Source organism: Carettochelys insculpta, chromosome 6, assembly GCF_033958435.1.
Source record: "Carettochelys insculpta isolate YL-2023 chromosome 6, ASM3395843v1, whole genome shotgun sequence".
In the NCBI taxonomy this organism is placed as follows: domain Eukaryota; kingdom Metazoa; phylum Chordata; order Testudines; family Carettochelyidae; genus Carettochelys; species Carettochelys insculpta.
In genome coordinates this window covers 54,479,538-54,501,297 of record NC_134142.1, presented here as the reverse complement: position 1 = coordinate 54,501,297, position 21,760 = coordinate 54,479,538, and the positions used below count along the sequence as shown (strand labels likewise).

At 41.8% G+C, this 21,760-nt stretch overlaps 2 protein-coding genes across 4 annotated transcripts in view; both read left to right on the top strand.

The window, feature by feature from the left end:
- The first annotated feature begins 6,438 nt into the window (after positions 1-6,438).
- ZNF770 (zinc finger protein 770) lies at positions 6,439-14,789 on the top strand. Of its 2 annotated transcripts, none has more exons than XM_074998827.1 (2): positions 6,439-6,563; positions 10,277-14,789. In XM_074998827.1, exon 2 carries the CDS (start codon positions 10,414-10,416, stop codon positions 12,538-12,540), a length of 2,127 nt encoding a protein of 708 aa, XP_074854928.1. In that variant the 5' UTR covers positions 6,439-6,563; positions 10,277-10,413; the 3' UTR covers positions 12,541-14,789. The 2 variants fall into 2 exon arrangements, with proteins under 2 accessions (XP_074854928.1, XP_074854929.1); XM_074998828.1 differs by having other exon boundaries at positions 6,483-6,536.
- Positions 14,790-21,390: 6,601 nt separating this feature from the next.
- The window catches only part of AQR (aquarius intron-binding spliceosomal factor), a 107,312-nt gene continuing 106,942 nt past the window's right edge, over positions 21,391-21,760 (top strand). For both annotated transcript variants that reach the window (XM_074996923.1, XM_074996921.1), the window contains exon 1: positions 21,391-21,450. The gene's annotated coding sequence lies outside the window, so the exon portion shown is untranslated. The remainder of the gene's footprint in view (positions 21,451-21,760) is intronic.

Below are 21,760 nucleotides of genomic sequence, written 5' to 3'. Positions count from 1 at the left end.
AGCAGGCTAGGGTCTGGGTGGGAGGAAGGGTGCAGGAGGGTTTGGAGTACAGAGTCTGGAAGGGAAGGCTGAGCACGGGAGGAAATTCAGGAGCTGTCTGGGGGTTTATAGGCTGGGCAACGGACCTGTGTAACACCCCGGAAACACATGGCTCTGTGCCCTTCCCTCCACCACTCCCACACATCACACTCAGCTACTCTGGTTAGCCAGAATTCCAGCCAGTCGAACTGTCAGGATAAAACCTCCAGGCACCACTGCTGTTGCTGCTCCCTATCCTCTTTCCCCAGATGGGAGAATGACAACAGCGCAGCACAGATCCACTTCCTGCCCCCTCTGCCCCATCCCAGCTGGGCCTGTGGGCCAGATTCAGCCCCGGCTTGCCTGATCCAGCCTGCAATGCTTCGCACCCCTCCACCCTGCGATGGGCCAGATGCTTGGGAGTGGAACCCTGAGCCTTTGGATCTGGATCCAGACCACAGGTTGCCCACCCCTGGTGCTATGGATGGGATGGCTCTGTCTGTATACTAAATAAGCCCAGTTCTCTGAGCCTCCTCTCATAAGTCAAGTCATACCTAGGTCATAAGGCATTACACCACTGTATATAAAATGTAGCCCATTGACATATGCCTGATTGTTAATAAATCTATGTAATTAAGTTTACTTAAAAAGCTAATTAAAATGCATTCTTTCTTATTAGCGGGTAACAGAAGAGCTGAAGATTAAGGAACTTTTGCTACTTAGAATGCTCAGTTCAGAAAATTTTGAGGCTCACATATAGGGAACACATAGTTTTAAAATTAATTAAACATCAATTTTCCCTGAGACAATTGATTATTGTGCACCAGAGGACTCCAACAGGAGGGCCATTTAGAAAGGAAAAAAGAATGACAGCATAAAATATGCATATGATAATGCGTAGGTACAGTTTTAAAAATCTGGTTTGCTTTCCGTGCTGAGGAGAAATTAACTGATATATTAACTTATAAGAGTATTACTGTTAAATGCTTTTTATTTCATAACTTTATTGAATACTAGCAGGTCAGCATATAGACTATGGGTTTTGAAACAGACTCAATTGTAAAGAGACAGCTACTGCACCAACACCAATGTGCACTAGTTAACTAATACGCTTCTCCTGTAGCTTCAAGTTCTATAACTGCCAGCTGTCTCTGAGTTTGTGAAGACCCTACAATCAATACTTTTATGATTTTGAAGGGTCTTAATTTTAGAACAAAGTTTTGCAGGGGGCTAGTTCCCTAAGGTAGAATAGGAAATCATTAGAAAAGGGCATCATCTCAGCACAGAGAGACTCTGGAATGATTGCCACGCAATAAGAACAATGACATGATTATTTGTTATTTATTAAATCTGAAATACTGGCATTTACAAAAACTACGTGGTTTATCTGAGAGTGCGTATTATACCATACATTTAAAACAATTAATTTAAAAAGGCCACACAACATACATACTGTACAACAGTGTGGGGGACTAGGTTTCCCACCACAAGAAAAGGAACTAAACTCCGAAGACAGAGGGCTTAAAATTCAAGACCTGAAAACTCAATTCCAAAGAACAAAGTTACAATAATTGCTCACTTCTGTCATGGTTTAATATTTCTGTCTAACGTTCTGGGGCTTTTTTATCCTTTATTCTTTTTTTGTTGAAAAAATAAAAAAATTCAGAGGCAGAATCCTACATGTGACAGTTATTTGCCATCATTACAAATGGATTTTTAACAGACTCCCATGTTAAATCAAAACATATGTGCGTAAATGTTTCCCATGAGCCCTTATATTACTCTGTGGTTAGATGTCTGCTGATGAAGCTACATTAGACTTTATTTTTCGCCTCTTGTATTTGCAGGATTTTCTTCTGAAACATGTTGAAGGAGTTAATCTGTTTTGTAATCTTAGTGCTCAGTTATTACATCTGAGACAGTTGGAGTACACTTTGTTCCAACTTGAAGAATTATATAAATAAATCCACAACTGTCAAAAACTGTCCTACTTCCACTGACTTTGACAGAACTGTGACAATTGAAGGACTTGTTGACCTGGATCCACAAAGCCTTGAAAATCAGTGGACACCACAGAGGCTCCCTATATGATGTATGGTGAGAGATGGGTGCCTCACAATGCGTGCCTCAAAAGCCAACACCTAGGTGTAGAGTTGCCTAAACTAGCCAAAGGGTGATGCTGACATTCTGGTGAGCCTAAGTCCTACCCTTCTCACAGAGTTAGAGGCCTAAGTCTGATGTGGAGGGAGGGCCCCACAGATAAGAACCCTTTCTTGGAGTCAGGCAATAAGTCCCATTGCAGCTTTGAAGCCCTGGGCACAACTCATCTCAGTGCTATTGCTTCAGTATCAGACAGTCCTGCAATTGTATGTAGAGTAGTGTGGTTGCTTAAAGTCTCTTATAAAAAGAAGCTGTAATTCTGCTGAGTTCTAGAAGCACTTGTAAAAATAGAAATATTAGTAATTAAGACTCTAAATAGCCATATGAGATATTGTATAGAGGTACCCAAGGCATGGAGAGTTAAGTGACTTGCCTAAGATATGTAGTGAGTCAGTGTCAAAGTCAGGAGTAGCATTGACTCCCAGTGCCATGGACTAACCACAAGAAGCCCAAGCTACTTTCCAAGTAAATAAAAAAATATTATATTGTATTAAACAATCTCTAATATTATGGGGGTTGTCTCATTGCTAAGATAAATTTCTTTGCAAGTAAATTTTGTACTGTGCAGTATTAACATTTGATCCATGTGCTGCTGTCCCAGGTCTGATGTTACTTAGAACCTCTGTAGACAACAGACTGTGATTTGATTTCTACCAGTGTCAAACTAAGGAATGGCAACTGCGGCACAAGCAAAACATTTCTGGATTTTAAAACTGGCAAGAACAGTCTCCACAAGGCATGGCAGTTTGGAAAACATTTTTTGAGAAACCATCAAATGCCTCCTTCCACTCGTCCCCACTGGCCCAAAGAGAATCCATTTACACACGTATTTGTGGCTATTATACAGCAATAAGGCACATGCGGAAAGGTGGTATCTGTAATCTAACTGTACTTGTGTGAGAGAGGTGCTTGGACCTGATATCCAGGGATGGAGTTACTTTATGATAATCTTATTACTTGTTGCTTTTTTATTGTTTAATCATCTGTTATCACACAGGCAGCATGTGGTACAGCAAATTCTCAACATACGCGGCTTCAAGTTGCATGTAACTTTCTGCAATGTGAGTTAAGCACAACTAGATGCTGCTCTACAGCTCCTTCTCCCTGCCTTCTCCAAGCTGCTGGGGAAGGCAGAGAGAAGCAGTCAGGAAACTGACCATGAGGGCTGGTTAGTTTCCCAGGTCCACAAGTGGAGGCGAGCTGGGAAGTGGCAGCCTGGTTCCCATCTTCCCCTGACTTGCGCGAAAATTTGAGTGACGCAGGGGTTGCAGGAATGCAACGCCTGCATAAGTCAAGACTTTACTGTACTGGAAAGGCTTGTGCTGCATATGCTTCATGTCAATAAAATCTGAATGACTCTCAGATTAATTATTCCTAATAACAGTGTGGAAGTATGAATTATGACTCTGATCCTGCGTCCATTTGTAGGAAAACAGCCCATAGGAATCACTGAGGATTTTGCCTGACTAAAGAGTACAGGATCAGCCCTCAGAGTAATAGAAATGAAGGTAAAAGCCTCCAGATAGGGAATTTAGACTCCTTATCTTCTATGAATAATAGTACCATAGAATGCTTTGAAAATCTCAACCAATATATTTCTATTGCCTTTTTTAATTAAGCATATTTAGGATTACATGAGCAGCTAAAGTAACTGTATATCATAAACACAAATGAAACATAGTGGCTAAAACCCAAACAAACTAAATCTCCCCTCCCTGGGTTATTCCCACATCACAGGAAAGTTTTTTTTAATGTTAGCTGTCATCACAACAATGGATTTGGGGTTTTAAGCCTGCCCTATTCTGGCTATGTATACACGAGCCCCAGAACTTCGAAAGGGGCATGATAATGAGGTGCTGCCATGAATATGCAACACCTCATTAGCATAATGGCAGCTGTGGCACTTCGAAAGTGCCTCTTTCGATAGCACGTGGCTTGTGTACACGAGGTCCTTTTTGAAAGGACCCTGTGTAGATGAGCCGCATGTGATTGAAAGCGGCACTTTCGAAGTGCCCTGGCTGCTATTATGCTAATGAGGTGCTGCATATTCATGGTAGCACCTCATTAGCATCTTTCGATTAGGTTCTTTATCATCCCCCTTTCCAAGTTCTGGGGCTAGTGTACACATAGCCTCTAAAGAAGAAAATTGATATTATATTGATATCCCATATACTGGTTGATCGTCGAGAAAGATCTTTACCTCCTCACTCCCACCTGGATCTCAGTTTTCATTTCTTTAGCTCCCCATAGTTTTGGCTACAAGAGCTTCTAAGAAGGCATGCTGCCAGGAGTGTCTCATACCACCATTTCTCTTAGAGTTCCCTATAAAGTTGGGGGTAAGGTTACAACATGGAGGGGAAAAGCATACAAGTAACTACAGATGTGTTCCTTATTTGGTGGAGGATCCCAGTGGAGACCTGTTAGCCGCCAACACAACTGCTCTCAAGAATAGTTTCTTGGGCATTTCCCCTCAGCTCACAGATGAACACAACACCTACTGGATTAAGGCTTTAATTTGCTATTTATTCCTCTCTGATTTTCTTCCGTCCTACTCAGCACCCTATCTCTCACCCAGACCTCACATCCTCACCCACACCTATATTCGCCTGCCACCCAGACCCTACTCCCACTCCCCAGCACCCCGTTTCCTACACACTCAGCCCCTTATTTGTGGTCCAACCCCAGATCCTTAAGAAGGAGAGATGTAACACCTACTGGCCCTTGGACTCTAGAGCTGTGTCTACACGTGCACGCTACTTTGAAGTAGCGGCACTAACTTCGAAATACCGCCCGTCGCGGCTACACGCGTCGGGCGCTATTTCGAAGTTAACTTCGACGTTAGGCAGCGAGACGTCGAAGTCGCTAACCTCATGAGGGGATCGGAATAGCGCCCTACTTCGACGTTCAACGTCGAAGTAGGGACCGTGTAGACGATCCGCGTCCCGCAACGTCGAAATTGTGGGGTCCTCCATGGCAGCCATCAGCTGGGGGGTTGAGAGACGCTGCCTCTCCAGCCTGTGCAGGGCTCTATGGTCACCGTGTGCAGCAGCCCTTAGCCCAGGGCTTCTGGCTGCTGCTGCTGCAGCGGGGGATTCATGCTGCATGCACAGGGTCTGCAACTCGTTGTCGGCTCTGTGTATCTTGTGCTGTTTAGTGCAAGTGTGTCTGGGAGGGGCCCTTTAAGGGAGCGGCTGGCTGTTGAGTCCGCCCTGTGACTCTGTTTGCAGCTGTGCCTGGCACCCTTATTTCGATGTGTGCTACTGTGGCGTGTAGATGTTCCCTCGCAGCGCCTATTTCGATGTGGTGCTGCGCAACATCGATGTTGAACGACGTTGCCAGCCCTGGAGGACGTGTAGACGTTATTCATCAAAATAGCCTATTTCGATGTCGCCACATCGAAATAGGCTACTTCGATGTAAGCTTCACGTGTAGACGTAGCCCAGAAGAGTTAATCTGGCCCATCAGAAACCCAGAACCTTGCTCCTCCTTATCCCCTCCACCCCTTGTGGGTGGGCAGCGCAAGGGGAGGGAGGTGTCTCAGTCTGGAGCCACATCAGCAAGAATTGATTGCAGATTTTTTGTTTGTTTTTGTGCTTCTCACCTTTGTGTGGCTCAGGACTGATTTTTCCATGGGTTGGTGACCCCCCAAACCCAAAAAAGATCCCCCCTTTCATAAATGGAAACAGTGCTGAAATCTTTTGTTTTCAACACAAATTACTATTTTACTCCATTTAAAACAAAGTTTGGAAAACGAAAAAGGATATATGCAACAAGAGCCAAACACGTGCCCCCTTAAAATACAACGGTGTGTTTACATTTCTAGGCCTCGGTAGCCGAATATGAAGCGTTTAGTAATGACGGGTAAGTAGACATCAGCAAATGCATTGCTTCTGCTCGGGGCAGGGGGCTGGACTCGATGACCTTTTGAGGTCCCTTCCAGCTCGGTGAGTTTATGATTTTGTCATGAGGCGGGGTGGGCTCTGGGCCAGACAATTTGTGAACCACTAAACATAAACCTGGGGGACGCGCCTGTGATCAGCTCTTCCAGAGCCTGGCTGGGACCAGACCCACCCCGGAGCGTTGCCTGAGCTAAGCTCTGGAGCGCGGGGGGCGGCTTGACAGATCTCTGCGGAGGACACCACCCTGCGCGCCCCTCCCAGGGCGGGGCGAGGTTGCGGCGCTGTCTTTGCTGGGGAGGGAAGCAGGGGGCTCCCCGCACTGTTCCCGGAGTCAACCCGGCACCAGCCCCGCCCGCGGGCGGGGTGGGAACCGAAAACCCGGCGCTGGGTTTCCCGGGGTCTCCCGGACGCGGTGCCATCCGGGGGAAGCGTTTGCGCCGCACAAGCCGTGCGAGGAAGGTGAGGGCGCGGCAGCCGCCTTTGCAGGTTGTTCCTCTTTCTGCCCCTTGCCGCGCGGGGCGCTGAGTTCCCCTCCCCTGCCCGGGCGGTCCGGCCCGGCCCAATGCGCCGCTGCCCCGGCGCGCTCTCCCGCTGTGCGCGGCGGGCGGCAGGCCCCGGCGGAGGCCGGGCGAGGCGCCGCTTTGCTGTTGGTTCCGCTCTGCCCTCACAATCTGGCCCCTGAGGAGTTTCATGGGAGTTTTGCGGTGGGAGTAGGAATTGGCCTGGACAGGAGCTGCCCCCCGGCCCACCCCGTTAGAGTCACCGCAGTATTCTCCCCCCCCCCCCCCCCCCGTGGGACTCTGTGTCCTCTGTGCGGCTGCTTTGGGCGGGGGGGGGTGCGTTAGTGGAAATCACTGTCGTCGTGTCCCTCCCTATCATGGGACTGCTGGTCTGTGGTGCTGTCTGTTCACGCTTTGATTGATTGGAGACTTTTGAAAATCGTCCCTTGGTTTACGTGTGTCAGAAGCTTGCACCCCAGATTGTGCTCCTCTAAATTTCGCGCAGGAAGGAGCTCGTTTACTTGTAAGAGCCAATCTCGAAGCTTTAAATGGAAATTGACCATAGGCCTGTCCCTACAAAGGTTGGCACCGGTGTCAGCCAGGTGTTAGGTCTTTTTATTTACCCTTCCTTCCGGCATGGCACCAGTGTGGTGCTCATTATTTCACTTTTATTTGGCTTCCTAGAATGTTTCAAAACATTTTATGGGAGAATCTAGGATGGAGAGAGAGCGAGCGGGAGGACACTTGTAGTGGTGTAAACTGTGGTAAACTCTTGTCCTTTTTGCCCATTTCCAAACAACTGGGTGGAAATACTACATTTGGAAAACAGCATATTCTATCAATGAGATTTGTATTTTTTCCCTAAGGGAAAGCTGGTGAAGAAAGCTAGGGTATTATATCTTATCTCTGTTGCATGCCAGGTATCTTCTAAAATATGCAATTAGACTTCTGCTTAATTGTGCTATAAAGGATTTTTAAGGCTGTTAAGCAGTTTAAAATGTAATAATGATTAATTGAGCTTTGAACAATAATAGAATGCTATGTTTAAATATTTTGATACATTTTACTCTTCAAATATTTATTTGTTACAACAAACATACTATCAAATGTACACTTCACTTAATAATTTATTATAAATATTTGCACTGTTAGTACAGAAGAAGTTATATTTTTCAGTTCACTTAGTACAAATAGGGCTTGTCTACTCTTGTCCCAAACTTCGAAGGGGTCGTGGTAATCAGGGTGATGGGAGATTACTAATGAAGTGCTATGGTGAATATGCAGCACTTCATTTGGCTAATTCTCCCCTGTGGCAACTTCAGAATGCCAGCATGCATGTATTCCTCAGAGTAAAGGCACTGTGAAGTGCCTGTGGCTACACACATGCCGGCACTTAGAGGAATTAGTCTAATGAAGTGCTGCATATTCACTGCAGTCCTTCATTAGTAATCTCCCATCACCCTGATTACCATGCCCGCTTCAAAGTTTGGGGCAAGCGTAGATCCAGCTATACTGTAGCACAATCACTTTATCATAACAGTTGAACTTACAAATGTAGAATTACATATAAAAGTAGTTGCAAAAACAGTATAAACTTTGGAGCCTACAAGGCCATTTGGTCTTATTTTTTAATTCAGCTAAGTGCTCAGACAAACAAGTTTATTCATATTTGCAGAAGTTAATGCTGCCCACTTCTTGTGTATAACATCATATGATAGTGACAACAAGCATTCCCATGGCACTATTTTAGTCAGCATTGCAAGATATTTACGTACCAGATGTGCTAAAGAGTCATGTGTCCTTTCATGTTTCATCCACCATTCCAGGGGACCTGTGTCCATGCTGATGAGAGTTCTGCTTGATAACAGTCTTAAGCACTGTGGACTGATGCATGTTTATTTTCATCATGTGAATCACATGCCACCAGGAGAAGATTGATATTCTGTTTTTGTAGTGGAGGTTCTGTAGTTTCTGTATGCTTTTTAAGGTGTCTGAAAGCATGCCACATCCCCTGTCCTTCCCAGATTCCAGAAGACACTTCAGATTAAGTCTTGGGTCAAATGCAAAGACAGTACCAATGTAAGACTTCTAAAGATAGCTGCATCTTTAGAAATTTCACATTGGTCTCTTCTTTGTGTTTTGTCAAATCTACAGTGAAAGTGTTCTTAAAATGAGCATATGCTGGGTCATCATTCAAGACTGCAATAACATGAAATATATAGTAGAATGTGGGTAGGACGCAGCAGGAAACATGCAACACCCCCCCCCCCTTAAAAAAAAAAGTTCAGAAACAAATTTAATTAATGCAATTTGTGGAGCATTGTCACTATGGAAGCATGTCCTCAAGAATAGTGGTTGAAGCACAAAAATACAGAAGAATGTTTAGCATACCTGCCATTTTGCGGTTCCAGCTACAAAAGTGTCATGCAAATGCCTGTTATCACTTTCAGGTAATTGTGAGGTGAAGAAGAAGGAGGAAGCATTATGTTAAGTACACTCATCCGTTGTTTAACAAGCACTTTATTAATGAGTACTTGCTAAAACCAGGAACGTATATACCTACATTTATTCACTGTATGAGTGAACTTCCCCTGCTTATATGAGCAGGATCCCTGGCTAGGGGGTGGGGAGACCTGTAGCCCTCTGGCTGGAGTGGAGCCAGTTGTGCAGTTCCAGGCAGGGGTCAGGGAGACCTGCAGCTGGAGCCTTCTTCCTTCCTTCCCTCAAACATGCAGCTGTCTGACAGCCCTGCGGCTGGGGGAAGAGAGGGAGAAGGCTCTGAGCCTGGTTTCTTCCCCTGCAGTGGCAGGAATGTGAAACTGCCCAGCCATGAGCTGATCAGTTTCCTGGCCAGCAAGCCATGGGGAGACTGCCCCTGGCTCACAGCTCCTGCCACTCTGGGAGCCAGGAAACTGACCAGCCCTGGTGGTTCCTGGCTCCCCTGCCCTTGTAGGAAAAAACCAAAACCAAAGTTGCTAATATAGTAAACTCTTTCATACCTGGCATTCTGTCATCCAGAACTCTCAAATAATTGGCATTTAGCCATAAGAAAATTTTAGTTAGGGTTTCTGTAAGTGCAGCATAATGAAATTAAATACAAATAAATACGGCAAATACAGTATAAGTTTACAGTGTACAATACTACTGTTGTTAAATACAGTACCCTGCATACATTTCTGATTGTTTCTTAATATCTTGTTTTACTTCAGTGTGATGCATTGCTAGGTGTACCTCTCTATTATCCAGGATATTTGAATGTCCAGCAACCTCCCAGTCCTGGGGCTGCTGGACATGAAAGAGTTTATTGTAACTTTTTGTATTTATTCAGGGTGAGGATAGTAATGGAAAATGTGTTGCTAAAAAACCCCCCAAAGAACTCTTTTTAAACAAGATCTCTCTGTATGATATAAATTTTTACTATAGCTGAAAATTGGCATGATTTTGGAGTAACATGCAGTGGTAAGAGGCTGAATCAAAACGAATCTTCATTTTAACTGAGTTCTTCTGTACAATAGCCCAGTTTTTTCTTTAACACATGATGTAGCTTGTGATCGGTCCATTAGGAAGCATTTTAATCCAAGATAAATATAGCTTGCACTAGCTAAAATAGCTGAAATTGATTGTCTAAAAGGCAAAAGAAAACTATTCCCTAAAATACCTTTTTTTTTGTTTTTTTTTTCTTCTTCTTACTCTTTTTAGGGGTCCATGAAATTTAAGGAATCCTTCTCTAAGATAACTTTGCTGCTGGTCCAGCCTTCCTGCTCAGTGTTGTGATGGTTTCAACTGAAATACATTTCTGAAGAAACTGACCAAAACAGGAGACTTATTTTTTAAAAATGTTCAAAAATCAGCAGTGTGTAACAGCTAACAGGATGCCCAGGAAAAGGCCATATAGATGTGACATCTGCTACAAACAGTTTGAAACACCCTCCAAATTAGCTAGGCATTATCTTATACACACTGGTCAAAAGCCATTTGAATGTCATATATGTCATAAAACTTTTAGACAGCTAGTTCATTTGGAGAGACATCAGCTAACCCATGAGCTTCCTTTTAAATGTAATGTTTGCCACAGGAACTTCAAAACTTTAATTACTTTCTTAAAGCATCAACAGCTTCATAATGTAAACTATCAGAGCGATGTAAAGCAAGCGAAAAAATCAGTGGCTGCCAAGCAAAATGGGCTGGTGTATGAAATTTTTCATTGTTCTGTTTGCCAGAAATCTTTTACCACAGAAGAGCGGAGGATGCTGCATCAATGCACAAAGTTTGATCATCTGCACAGTGCCAGGAGGAGAAAGAAAACTCATATGTGCGAAACGTGTAACAAGATGTTTCCATCACAATCTAAGCTGGAAAGACACTTACTGATTCACACTGGACAGAAACCTTTTAAGTGTTCCTTGTGTGGTAAATCTTTCAGGCAGTCAACGCATTTGAAAATCCATCAGCTCACACACACAGAAGAGAGGCCTTTCCAGTGCTGTTTTTGTCAGAAAGGATTTAAGATTCAGAGCAAACTCCTGAAGCACAAACAACTCCATGTCAGAAATAAGACTCTTCCCAGAGTCCTTTACAGAGCAAAGACTTCTAAATACCTGAAGCCACAGAACTTACTTGAAGGAAAAAGGGATGATTTTGAGAGTGTTGGTACTTCTGAGACCCTGGAGAATGACCCACTTGATGTTCACTCTATTTATATTGTACCTTTTCAGTGCCCAGTATGTGAGCAGTGTTTCGAAACAGAGGGATTTCTAAATTTGCACAAATGTTTTTACCAGAGAGATGGCAAAAATACAAACAGTGGCAAATCAGGCTACAGCTATAAAGCCAAAATGAGAAATAAAGTCCTGAGGAAGCTCAAAAATGCTGGAGAAAAGGCATCAGATTCTTCTCTGTCTGACAGGAAAAAAAATAAAACAAGTCACTTTAAAAGTTATGACCCATTTGCTTCTAATGAGCAGCAGTCTGATCAGAATGCTTCCCCTAAAACTTTTATGAATTATCATAGCAAGGTTGTCAGGCACAAGACAATCAGCAATAAAAAGAAAAGGACATTTGTCGTGCCTTTACCCTGGCAAGAGCACCTACAAAAGCACAAGTTAGCAATTAATTTAAAAGGTCTGATTACTGGTGAAAGTATGTTAAACGTGGATAATTCAATGCATAATAAAGATGACTCTCTTTATCGTTCATTGGATGCAGATTTCTTTGATAATCCAGAAGCATCACTTCACTGTGCTTTTTCAGCTCCTACTAAAAATATACATAATAGACACAAAGTTTGTAAATGTGACAGATGTGAAAAAATCTTTCCTTCTTCATCCAAACTTCAAAGACATTATCTTATTCACACGGGACAGAAGCCCTTTGGCTGTAATGTTTGTGGGAAGACATTTAGACAGACAGCTCACTTAAAAAGACATCAACTCATCCACACTGAAAAGAGACCATATAAAAGCCCTGTTTGCCATGTGGAATTTGAAAATCTGAACAAACTTTTCAGTCATGAGGGAGATCACATTGAATTTAAGTCTTCCCAGTCTGCCGGTTATCCCCAGAGATCTTCACAGGCATCTGGCTTTCCAGAATTTGAGTTGATTCAGTCCAACCAAGCAGCTGAAATCCAAGTTGAACTAGAGTCTGGGGACTTTGTTCTTGGTACCAGCAATACAAACACACAGCCGTATTTGTGTAGTAAATCATTGGAAATGGAGCAAAGCCATTGCAGTCACTGGTATGATTTTTCTGGGGGTATGGAAAAAAGTGACACTGTTAAAAGATTTTATCAGTGCAGTGTCTGCTTTAAAACTTTCAAATCACCTTCCAAACTCGAAAGACACTATTTAATGCATGCTGGACAGAAGCCATTTGAATGTTCGGTTTGTAGTAAAACTTTCAGACAGGCCCCACATTTGAAAAGGCATCACCTTACTCACTTTAAAAAAAAATCTGAAAGATAAAATGGCTGCTGGCATTCCACTGTGTGGGATGAGAAACACTAGAAGATATTTTGTGTTTGGCAGAAGTGGATGGTGTCCCAGGAGAGGGTGTTTTGTTTTTTTTTAAATTCTAAAACATCAGGATTGCAGAATTAACAAGATTGCATTAGATTCGCTGCATATGTTAAAGAGATGACCTGAAGAAAGGTTAATGTACTATTTTGGACTGTCTGCTTAATATGTTTTGTGATACATAAGGGTTGATGTTTGAAAACTTTCAGCAATGTTTTTTGTGAATACACATTGTTACTGCATAAATGTGTTTCAGCAGTCTGTAGTGCAATATAAATCATGTGTTTAAATGTTGTGCCTCTTCCCCATCCAGAGTTACTTCATGACAATATCCTTTCTGAGTGCACCTACCAAAAAGCAAATGTAAAAAGACTGTCCTTGACCCACATCACTTTGTCCACATGTATATTGAAAGCCTGAAATGCATACTGTGCTTGGTTAGTAGTAGATTCTGCATCTGTTTTACCGTGTCTGCTCTTGTTTTATTCCTGAAGAAAAGGTGTGTGAGTAAGTTCCATGACAGTAACATGAGCTTAACAAAGATAATGCAAGTTGAATCTTTCTAGACCATCACTCTCTTGTCCCAAAAGAGCCAGAATCCAGCATCATTTAAGTTAGCCACATGACCACTTATCATGAATGTGGCCAAGTTTCCTGCAGTTCCATAATGTTTCTTTACAATCACCAGTGCTGGCTCTCAGTGTTCTGTGATGTTGTTTAGTTGTAATTTACCCCTATATGTTTTCTAAGAGTCCAGTAAGCAGTGGAAGTGTTGGTAATGCTGCTACAAAATATTGACCTCCTGTGGTCCAGCAAATGTTCTTGTTCGGCACCAGTCAGGTTCCGAGGGTGACGGACTGGAGTTTAACCTGCATTTACCTGCGTTAAGATGGCTGAAGAGTGCTGTGTAAGAGCTAGGTATTACAAACTTATGGACATTAAAATGAGTGTGTTTTTCAGTACAGTCCTTTTAACCTTCTTTTGACTTTTCCAGTATTTATTCCATGCGTCTTCTAGCTTTTTGGATAAACCCACACGATAGTCAGGTGTGTGTCCTCCCCACCCCAGCCCACAAAGGAAGTGTATGGGGCTCTTAACTAAGCCACAGGTGTATTTTTCAACCCCTCTTTCAGGTAATGAAGTCATTATTGCGTCTCCTTTTCACTCACCACTTAGTTCCTCTGCAAGTTCAAAATTTTAACTAACAACCTCATTTCCTGGTATAGTACTCTGCATAAGTTAAGGAAATATTCTTTAGGATGGGATAAGGCAATAACTGACAATGTTGTTAGGAAGTCTTTCCTTTATAACATGAAATAATGGGACTGTAAATGACAACTAGCTCCTATCAAGTAAATTCATTTTTGTTTTAGTAAAGTCTATTACAGTATCAAATTGTCTTCTGCGTATGTTACCACTTGTGTTGAAAGAACGGGTGATCAAAAATAACTATGAACATGCTGGGAAAAGAGACTCTGGGAATTCATAGATAAGAGGTTCCTGCCCCCTCTCCGAAAGAAAAATTGCCTGAATGTTTTAATCCTAAGATTTCCAGCTAACAGAAAATTGGTGAGATTCTTTTCATTGTATAAGTAGAGACAGATTCATTTCAATTAACTTATTTGCAATCTTTCAAAAGATTAAGTCTTACAATGGCATAAGCTATATAATGTTTTTCTTTCTATCTTGAGACTGTCTCACCTTATGAGAGAAAGTAAAATGAGAAAAATGGTCATGCTGATAGTCATACTTTTAGACCCTTTTTCTCTCATCCCTCCCCCCCCCTAATTTTTTTGAGTGTTTCATGTTGAAAGACAGAATACTGTAAGAAGTGTTTTTGGGGGTGTGCTGCAGAAATACCTGTAAGAAACCTTTTATTTATGCTTTTTATTTATGTAATACTTTTGTGGTGTGCTTTGTTTGAAGACTCTAGAGGTGTAAAGACCAACTGTGAAACTTGATAGGCAGAAGATAAAAGATTAGATGTCACAATAAGTACCACATTGCTGCACGTTAGAGCAAATCGGAGTGTTCCTGAAACCATTTTTCTTCATTACAAACTAAATAAACTTTTCAATATATATTTAAAAAGAACCATACTTGCCATGTTTTAAAAAGTGTTTCACGTCATTAATATGACTCTCAAAAAAGTTAAATTAGAGAGCACTGCTGTTAACTGGATCAAACCTGGTGGTGACTTTGGGGAATAAAAGCACAGTAACTTCTTAATCTCTTTGTACAGACCTAATCATTCTAAGGAATATATAAAAGAGCATTTTCCTAACTATTATACAGATACCAGTACTCTATTTCCCCCATACATCTGTGTTTAAATATTATGGAGAGACTGTCTCTTCCCCCAGATGATGGTAACACATAGTTACTCTAAGTATATTTTATAATTGATTTTGGCCCCAAACTTTAATTTGGAACACAATTAAAGTTTTCAGGAGTACTTTCCTTTTCAAATTTTTCATATTTGATTTGTAGTCACTGGACAATTCTTTGCCCAATTTGAGGCAATCCGAATGAGTTGGTTTTGATAGATGGGACTGGAGTTCAGAAAAACAGATATGTAATCATGTTTTAAAAAGTAATGTTTTTTTTTGCCACGCCTTATCTCAAAATGAGCTTTTCCAAGAAATGTCAGTACATATATGAAAACTCTTGGAGGGACTTTGCACAAGCCTAATTTTGAGATCAGGAAAGGCATATTTGGGAAGTGTTATATACTGGTTATTTTTGGAAGCATGGAACAATTGTTAGGGCTCTAAGGAACTTTTTAAAAAAGGCACCAAGGGTCATTTATCTTCCTTTAGTGGGAATTCTGTTCATCCCCAAATTAGTGATGATACCACTGTAATTCCATTAACCTTCAAAGGAATTATGCAGTGGAATGGAGGATTAGACTCCTAAAACTGAACAGGAAAAGTATGAGGTTGAAAAGCCAGCAGTTTTGAAGAGAATGACCATTAAGACCAGGATTTTGCCCTTTTTTTTTTTTTTCCTAAGTCTTTCTTGCAAAGCGAGACTTGAGTACAAAGTAACATCCAGGCATATAAACTCTGTATTTCCATTCATTCTGGTGGTCCTGGAAAAGTTTAAATGTAATCATTCTGAATTCTAGGCTTTGTAGTGCTTGCTCAGTTTAACTTTTATTTCTGCAGGTGTTATCCTATTGTATACCTGTGGCAAGTGCACAGCTGATATGAATTATTGTCTGTCCCCGAAAGCAGCATGTTAACCCATTGGAAGGAACATTCTGGAGTAGCAGCCACCAGGGAAACCTGTCAGTTAATAGGTTTTTGCGGGCTTTATACAGCCGTGGAAACCAGGGGGAGGAGCCAGGATGCCCTGGGGTAAGCACTGAACAATATTTGCCATTTTAAAAATGCTTAAATCACACTTCATATTGCTCATCAGTATATCATGATTTTTACATATTGCTTCATGGCAAATTCAAGCCACCAGTCTTTGAAGTCTCATTAGGAGCATAGCCATTGTGTTTCTTTTCAATGAAGGGGGATCAGGTCTAATAGTAATAAGCTGCTAGCAGTAACATGATTCTTTTTAAAATAGTTAAACCAGAGGAAATTGTGAACAGGAAAACAGTCAAACAATGGGCCTCTACCATTACAGTTGAGCTTTCCCTGGGGAACTAGCAAAGAGCATGTTCAGTTTTGAGACGTACTTCCTACGAAAAAGAAGCTAATAATCTAGCAGAAGTAGGAAGAGGGAAAAGAAAAAAACATATTTTGAAAGTACTACAGAAAAAAGTATAATTTCAATTAAATGAATCTTGGCTTGTTTGTGGACTAGTTCCAAGTGCATTTCCAGCACCAAAAGCTGTGAGTAAATACTTGAAAGCTTTAGGCCAGAGAGATGGAATGATAGTGTAGTCTGGTGTTTAGGGCACTGAGTGGGAAGTATGGAGACCCACGGTCCTGTCTCCCTGCCTCAATGACTCTTTATCCTTGATGGAAACAGCTTCCATGGGGGGACTGAGGGAGCCCTACATTAGAGTATCCCATAGTTCAGGGGTTAGATCATATTCCTGACAGAGTAAGAAACCCTCGTTCAAATCATTTCTCTCCGTCCGAGAGAGTCAGGAAGGAAATTGAACCAGGTACTGCTTTAACTGCCTGGACTAGAAGTTATAAGATGGTCACTCGCAATATCTCTTCCTCCCAGTTTGACCGTGAATGGGACTAGAGCCAGTAGGCGGCCTCTGAGGAGGCCTACTAGATCTAGACATTGACTGAGATTAGGCAGCAGCTGAGTGGGAGTGTAGCAGATCATAGTGCACCCTAAAAGTGGGACTTACACAAATTCTAGACAATTAAGTACCTTGGTGGGTCTGGGCCTAATCCAAAACCCACTGAAGTTAATGAGACTTCATATCTCAAACTGGGACTTATGTTCTAATGTTCAAGTACTGTGCCTTCCTTCTACAATATAAAATAAACTTCTGTAAATCTTAACCCTGCCCTTTTCACATGCTTCAGTAATCCTTACGTGAGTACTGTGGGACTGCTGTCATCAGGAGAGACTGCGTGAGAGCTTCCTGTAATAGCCCCCTTTCCGTAATGTGTTTTTAATGTGCAAAATGCCTAGGTCTCCTAAACTATAAAGAAGCTCATGTTCATATTAGGTTCACAGGAGTTTTGGGGATCTTTAAAATGGTGAGCTATAACTTAATAGACTGGTTTTATGCTTTGCTGGCTCTGGGTAATGTATGTCTGAGAAGCAGTCATTAGAGGGGAAATTGAATTACAAAGTGACTCTTTTTTATTACTAGCTACATTATTCTCCCCCACTCTGAATAGGTGAATTGTCCTACCTTATGTGATAACTATGTAATAATTTTTCTCTAGGAACTTTGAGTAGCACATTTTGTTTTTCTAATAGAATTTTAAAATTTTAGTTTCATAATGAAGGATTAATAATGTTACAGTATCTTAAACCAAGAAACCCGTGTGCCACAGTGAATGCTTCCTTATTTAAAAACCTCAGTCCTGAACTGATCCTGTTACTATGCCAGCCCTGAGTTCCCATGGCTTTGCTAATCTTGCCCTGTATCTCCCACCAGTCCAGTTCTGTTCCCTTTCAAAGATCTGTAAATGTACAGTAAGCATGAGCTATGTATCTCCATAAGTGCAGTATAGCTTTTCACCCCACAACTTTGATTCTCCTTATGTCTCTTACTCCTTATCTGCGTACCTCTTTTTCCAGTCCTTTCCTGACTACCATGAGTCTGCTAATGCACTTAATCCTGATCAGCAAACACCCACCAGTTTTCCCCACGCCTATAACTTGATCCAAACGCTACTGAAATCAATGAGAAGATCACCACAAACTCCAACGGATTTGGATTTGCCTATAGTTCTGATCTGCAGGCCCTCATCATTCCAGGCTTTGGATCTTCAGAGCAGAGACTAAATTGTGTGGTGAACAGTTGTTCACAATTGTATTTTGTGATCTGCAGAAACTAGGAGGCAATTCTCAGATTTCATTTTACTTTGGGAGGATCCCACAAACTCCATTGAGTACAGTGTTGTGGGTAGTCCCAGTCAATATCCTCTCTAGTATTTTCCATCCCTGTGCAGAATAAATTTTGTTATGTGCACTGAGGTATGTGTGGATGTGCCATCAGTGGAAACATGTGCTGCTCGCTGTGGGCCCTGTGGGTGCTCTGCTAATTAGCTGGGCAGCATTTGAATCTCTCCTGGATGGCTGCTGAAGTGCACATCTAACAGGGAACACTTAATGCCTTTCACAATATGCTGTACCTTTAAATGTCCCAACCGCTACTATCTGAATGAAACTAGGCCATCACAATGCTCTCTAAGGAACTGATACAGAAAAATGATAAAAGATAAAATCACACTACCACCCAAATATGAACGCTTTTCACAAAGTGATCACTCCACAGCTTACCTTGAGTCTTCATCCTTACAGGAAATTTGCACAACTTCAGAAGGCAAGCCTGGGAATTTACATTCATAAATCTGCTAAACACACAAACATGGATTTAAGAGTCACTGGTTTTATGGTCCATGATAACTCACCCCACTGCGTGCTAACCCTTAATTGTCTTCTTAATTTTAAATGACGCTTCTTACAACCTACGTAAACGTCTTATACATAACAATTTAATCCTCTCTTGCATGCTTCAGCTTAAGTGATTTGTGCTCAAAAATTTGTCACTTGTACTTGGCTTTGATACACTGATTTCCTTTCCGAGACCTGAATAACTCTGTTCAGACCCATAACATATCTCTTCTGCCAACAGAAATTGGTTCAATAAAAGATGTTTTCATGCTCTTTTGAGAGTTTAGTCTGAAAGGTACTTTGGATTTTGCTTTTACGTAGTAAGTTGAGTATTTCCCACATCTGTACTAAGTTAGATCATAGTGTCTGACAAGACTGCCCTATTATGGATTAATTTTCTTATCATGGAAGAATGCCTGATTGGCATTGTTGCCACTACATCCCAAACTCTAGGGATAAGAAGAAGTCAAAAACATAGTATTATGTTTACTTGTATAATTCTGGTGAATCTATCTTTCAAAGTGTACCTTCCCCAACTCCTGGGAAGTTACCATATAACTGCATGATATAGGCTTTCTTGCACTTTCCTGTGCAGCATCTGGTATACTGGTCACTGTCCAACACTGGATTCTGAATGAGATGGACCCATAGTCTCATCCAGTATGACACATCCTGTATAATAGCTGCTGAGAAGATATTAAAAACCAAGTAAACTAAACAGAGGCTATTCTAACTTGAGCTGGAAATCAAACCAATCCCTAGGATTTGGGAAGCTAAAAGTGGCATGCAATAATCTCTGCTCCCCCTCTCGCTAGGTGTGCCCATCACTTCGCTGGCACATCCCAGAGTCTAATCTATTTTCGAGTCGTAGTACAGTCATGAAGACAGGATCCTCATAAAAGTTAATGTAAGTTGTGCACAAAAGTATCGAGGGTATAACATTGCCCAGAATGTGTCCTGTTTTTATGCAACAAGCCTTGATAGTTCTAAATATTTTAAGAAGCATTTGTTAATAAGCTGAGCCATCATGTGTGAAAGTACCCACATTTACTATTTAATAAGATGTATATGGAATGAAACTATTGGTTTTAGACAAATACACACAAGCATGATTGAATTGGAATCAACTTGGACATGGCTGCTTTCCTCCATGTCCCTCCCCACCCTGCTGTACTGTACCTGTTTCCAAAGATCTTTGAGTTACTGATGGTCAAACAAGAGTGCAAAAAGTATCTGCTCTAAATCAAGAACAAGGGACAAAATAAAAAGATTTCTGATGAAAATGAACTGCAAAAACAACCATTTTGTGATTAATGATCACACAATAACACAGAAGAGTCCATAGACTTACATGAGAATTTATTAGAAAAAATGGATAAGAGTGGAGGGGCTTTGGGTCATTCTGAACCAGCAGAGTTTCAGATGTGCCTGGCTGAGGCCTGGACCCCCTTGTTGTGCTTGGTTTAGCTGGACACTAGACTGATTTGAGACACAGTAGGTACTAGTAACTGCAACACCCACTGCAGAACTTTTGGTGGAGGAGGGATTGGGATCACACAGTTATATGGTCACTTCCCATGGCTTGGAGGATACAGTAGACCCTGATCTGCATGATTTCAACTTGTGTTTCTTGTAATAATGTGAGTTGAAATAGTGGATGGCAGGGAGCTGGGAACCAGGCAGCAGCCTGGCTTCCGGCTCCACACCACCTGAAACTGACCAGCGCAGCAGTGCTGGTCAGTTTCTTGGCTTCCTGCCACTTGGCACTGACCAGCGCAGAAGTGCTGATCAAGTTTCCCAGCTCCTGCAAGTGGAGTGGAGCCAGGAGCCAGGCTACCACCTGGTTCCTGACTCCCCACTGCTCATGGGAGCAGGGACCCAGGCTCAGCCAGAACTGGGGGACCGAAGGCAGTAGGGCCCATCTGCCACCTGGTCCCGTTTTGCACAAAATTTGACTTACCGCGTGGTTGCCCAGGAATGCAACCTACGCATAAGTTGGGGGGGGCTACTGCACATTTCTTCAAAAACCAGTAATTTGAGATTGAAATAATAGTTTAGCAGTGCAGCTGTTCTTTACAGCTGAAGTCTAATTGGGGATATCGCATTATTACTGTAACAGCTAGGAGCCCTACTGCTTCCAGATTTCTGAGAGAGAGACAATAAGGTATATTAAATCAATTATGGAACAGGTGAAACTCACAAGGAGAGGACAATGAAATAATTCACTTAATAAAAGATAATTCTGGAATCCAGTCAGACCTGATAAAATCTAAAATGAATAGAGAGCACTGATATGTAGATAAATGCAGTGATACAACTTTTTAAAAACACAATGTTTAAGAACATGAGGGAATTTAAAGTTATAGCTCCATCATGAGTTTAAATTGCTCTGAGCAAATCCAGCTCACATGTCAATGGAGATTTTTGACTTCTTTTCTAGATTAATTAATTTAGCCTAAGTTGTACATAGAACAATTTATTTAAAATTAATTATACTCTTCAATTTAATGTCACAATCTTTTAAGAGGCCAGCACTGTTGGCTTTTGTTCTGCATTTAATGTTGGCATATTAAAATGTGTTTTAAAATGTAAAGTAAACACAACAGTCATTAATGCAAGATAGTATACAACATATAGGTTTATTTTTGATGCAGAGAATCAGAAGTTCCTGGGTCTTCTCTGTACCACAAGTTCCCAATCTGCTGGAGACTTTATTCTATGCAGCCCAGTTCCAAAATTGGACAGGACTAGCACTTCCCTATTGGTGCTTCACTTTGTCCTCATCACACCTGTACCTGCATAACTGAGGTGAGAATTTGTTACGTTGACAGTTGAACTTGTAAAATTACCTCCCTACTGTAGTATTACTGTGTGTTGCCTCTGACAGAGCTCTGTCCCGACAAGAGAGTGAACAGAGGAGATGTAGTGCTGTAAATATGAGTTCTTACAGCATGAGCTGCAGCATAGGTTCTTGGCTTGCTGTTGTTGATGCATTACAATTCTTAGGATACCCAGCCACTCAGTGGGATGGGGCAGGAGGCAAAGGTGAGTGAGTTACACTGGCAGTAGGTGTGGAGGAAAAACAAACGTGAAAATTGCTTTGCTTGGAAATAGGTTG